This window comes from Nymphaea colorata, chromosome 5 (genome assembly GCF_008831285.2).
Source record: "Nymphaea colorata isolate Beijing-Zhang1983 chromosome 5, ASM883128v2, whole genome shotgun sequence".
In the NCBI taxonomy this organism is placed as follows: domain Eukaryota; kingdom Viridiplantae; phylum Streptophyta; class Magnoliopsida; order Nymphaeales; family Nymphaeaceae; genus Nymphaea; species Nymphaea colorata.
This window is the reverse complement of record NC_045142.1, coordinates 4069614-4072220: the sequence shown is the minus strand read 5'-3', so window position 1 is coordinate 4072220 and position 2607 is coordinate 4069614. Positions and strand designations below refer to the sequence as shown.

General features: G+C 42.9%; 1 protein-coding gene across 1 annotated transcript; it reads right to left on the bottom strand.

Moving 5' to 3' along the window:
• Positions 1–846: 846 nt before the first annotated feature.
• Positions 847–2276, bottom strand: LOC116254935 (RING-H2 finger protein ATL80-like). The gene has a single exon (XM_031630596.2). The coding sequence runs from the start codon at positions 2250–2252 to the stop codon at positions 1545–1547; it is 708 nt and encodes a 235-aa protein (XP_031486456.1). The 5' UTR covers positions 2253–2276; the 3' UTR covers positions 847–1544.
• Between the last annotated feature and the right edge of the window lie 331 nt (positions 2277–2607).

The window sequence follows — 2607 nt, the reverse complement described above, 5'->3', positions numbered from 1 at the left end:
AAAAAGGGAGTAGTTCTCAAGAGGCTGCCAAAATCTAGATACAAGAAAGGGCTAACAAGTGAGGGTACCAAACGGACAACGCCGTGGATCGCCTTAGTGACAGCCATCAGTTAGAATTCACCGACTGGTGTACAATGTTAAGTTGCTAACCCCTTCCATCGGACTGGAAGATCTTCGATCAGGTGTAATTTCACAAACTCTCTGTAATTAACTAATTAAGTTAAGGATCCTCTTTCGAATTTCGGCCGTAGGAATCCAGACTGAAGTGTAATTGGTAGACCAAATCTCTCTCTCCCTCTCATCTTTTAGATAATCTCTAGAAGATAGCTTATTGAGAAAGATGTCACATCTCATATTTATCGTAGAAGGATCTGGTTCGTTCATTAAATGTATATAATTTCAAGTCCCCAAGCAAGATCTTTTATGGTCTGGTGTTTATGTCAACTACTCGAACACATATTCTGCACTGCTTAAAAAGATCTAGAAGGAACCATTCAAATGTAATTGTTTCAGCATAGAAAGGAATACTACAAAATTGAGCTGACCCATTTGATTTTCAATCTAATTTCCGGAAGATGATCACTAGGATGTGTTATAGGCTGGACCTGGAGGGGTTCGGCATATCAGGGTGGATCATGGTTCAATTTTCTTTGGTGTCACTTTTTAAGCAAGTTAAAAGTTAAAACTATAGGCGTACAACATCGGGCTACGGAGGTGAAATCTGCTCTTTCTGCTGCTGCTACTGCTGCAGAGTGTGAGAGGGAGTTAAGGTCTGGATTTCCTGTTGAACTCATTCATGGAAAGTATGTGATGTTGATAACTATATGTGGACTGAGTTGGTGAACTCCAATCATGTCAAATATTCAGTTTTTTACTGCAGTGGCAGGAATTCACAAACTCGGACTGTATCTGCTGAATCTAGACGCTATCTGGAAAAGGTAGACAGTAGACTGGCATCATCAATCACCACAAGAAGTTTCTACTTTCACACAACCAAACTGTTAAAGGGTCTCAAAAAATGTGCCTACCAGCTTTGAAGCTGGTAAGGAAAAGGTGAACCCAGCCCTTCCATAGAGTGGCTATTTGTATTTGTACTTCGATTAACAAAAATAAAGAGTGAAAAGTAGATCCAACTGCTCCCTCTTTTGGTTCTATAGACATTTTCCTCAACCATCTACAAATTTGTGATGATGTAAATGAAGCGACCTTTTCTGCAGTAGCCATGTGAGCCTTGATGGGTACAAATGGGCCGTATAAAACAAAGGAGAATGCCATCATCGTCCAGAGCTAAGAAACAAACTCTACCTTCCTCCATTCCGTTTCAAAACTCAAGCATAGTAATTATTTGGAAGACGCCAACATCGTTTCTGCACTTGCTTTCTGTGTTAGTTGCGTCTATTTATGCCTTCTGCCACTTACTTTTTCATCAAAGAAATACCAACCATTTCTAACTATAAAACAGAGTCAGGAAGAACTGAGATGGTGGTACTTTCATGCTCAGAGTCTTCTATCATTGAAGCCGAGCTTATTATTGGGTCGGGTGCCTAACTCTGACCAGGAACATGTTGATCATGGACAAACAAGTTTGTGCTTGGTGGGTCTGAGCTTGATTCTGGGTTTCCTGCTCCATGATCAACTGCGCCTGTTCTCTGCGAACTCGCGGAGTCTGATGAAGGCAGGAGTGGAATAGGGAAGTGTAAATGATAGCTAGAGCGTCTTTCTCCATGAACGCCCTCTCTGACTAGTGTCCCCAACAATGTTGGCAGGGATTTGCTTGGGTGGCAGTTAGAATTGCACGCAATAACTGTTCTACAAAGAGGGCAGCTTGAGTGGGAATGAAACCATGCATCTATACATGAGGTATGGAACACATGACAGCACTTGGGGAGCGACCTCAGCCACTCACCTTCCATGAACTCTCCTAAGCAAATGGCACAACCCCCATCTGCCTTGCCGCATTCTATGTCAGTCGTCGTCTTGAATTGAATTGCAGGAAGCTTCTCTAGAGTCGTCGAGCTTAGACCGCCATGGTCGCATGAGTCTACTGGTGAGCCTCTCCGGTTCATAACAATCAACACCTTCCTCCACAGAGTCCTGAAGACTTCAAGCAAACAGAGGCTGATGGTCCTGTGGTAAATGAGGATGAGGAAGATGGTGCAGACAGCTCCAAGCACAGTGATTGTTGATGGGTTCCAGCTCCAGGTAGAAACCATTGCCAGTTCTGATGAAGGTGTCAATGAGAATGAGGTCATTGCTAATGCCAACACCAGAGAGCTTGTGTCAGAACTCAGAAGAACTGAATTGCTCCTTAGCTTTCAAGTTTTTATAGTAATCGAAAGGACCACAAGTACAGAAAAGCAATAAGGACAAGAATGCTGATGCAACTGGGGAGGAAGAAAAAGACAAAGGAAGGAATTGAGTGGTGACATTTCTTGGGATGGGCACTAGCAAGAGATGACAGAAATGAAGAAAAAGGTCTGTTCAGATTTGCAAGTGCCCAGTGGCGTCCGTTACTCTCCATGACGGACTTCAATTAGAAACCTCCAGAGAGTCAGTAATCAGTAAGAAACAGCAAAGTCTAGTGAAACCGAAACTTCAAAGGTAAGC

What these genes read in the sequence shown, in the direction of transcription:
- LOC116254935 (XM_031630596.2), bottom strand. Translation starts at nt 2,252, where the DNA reads ATGACCTCATTCTCATTGACACCTTCATCAGAACTGGCAATGGTTTCT.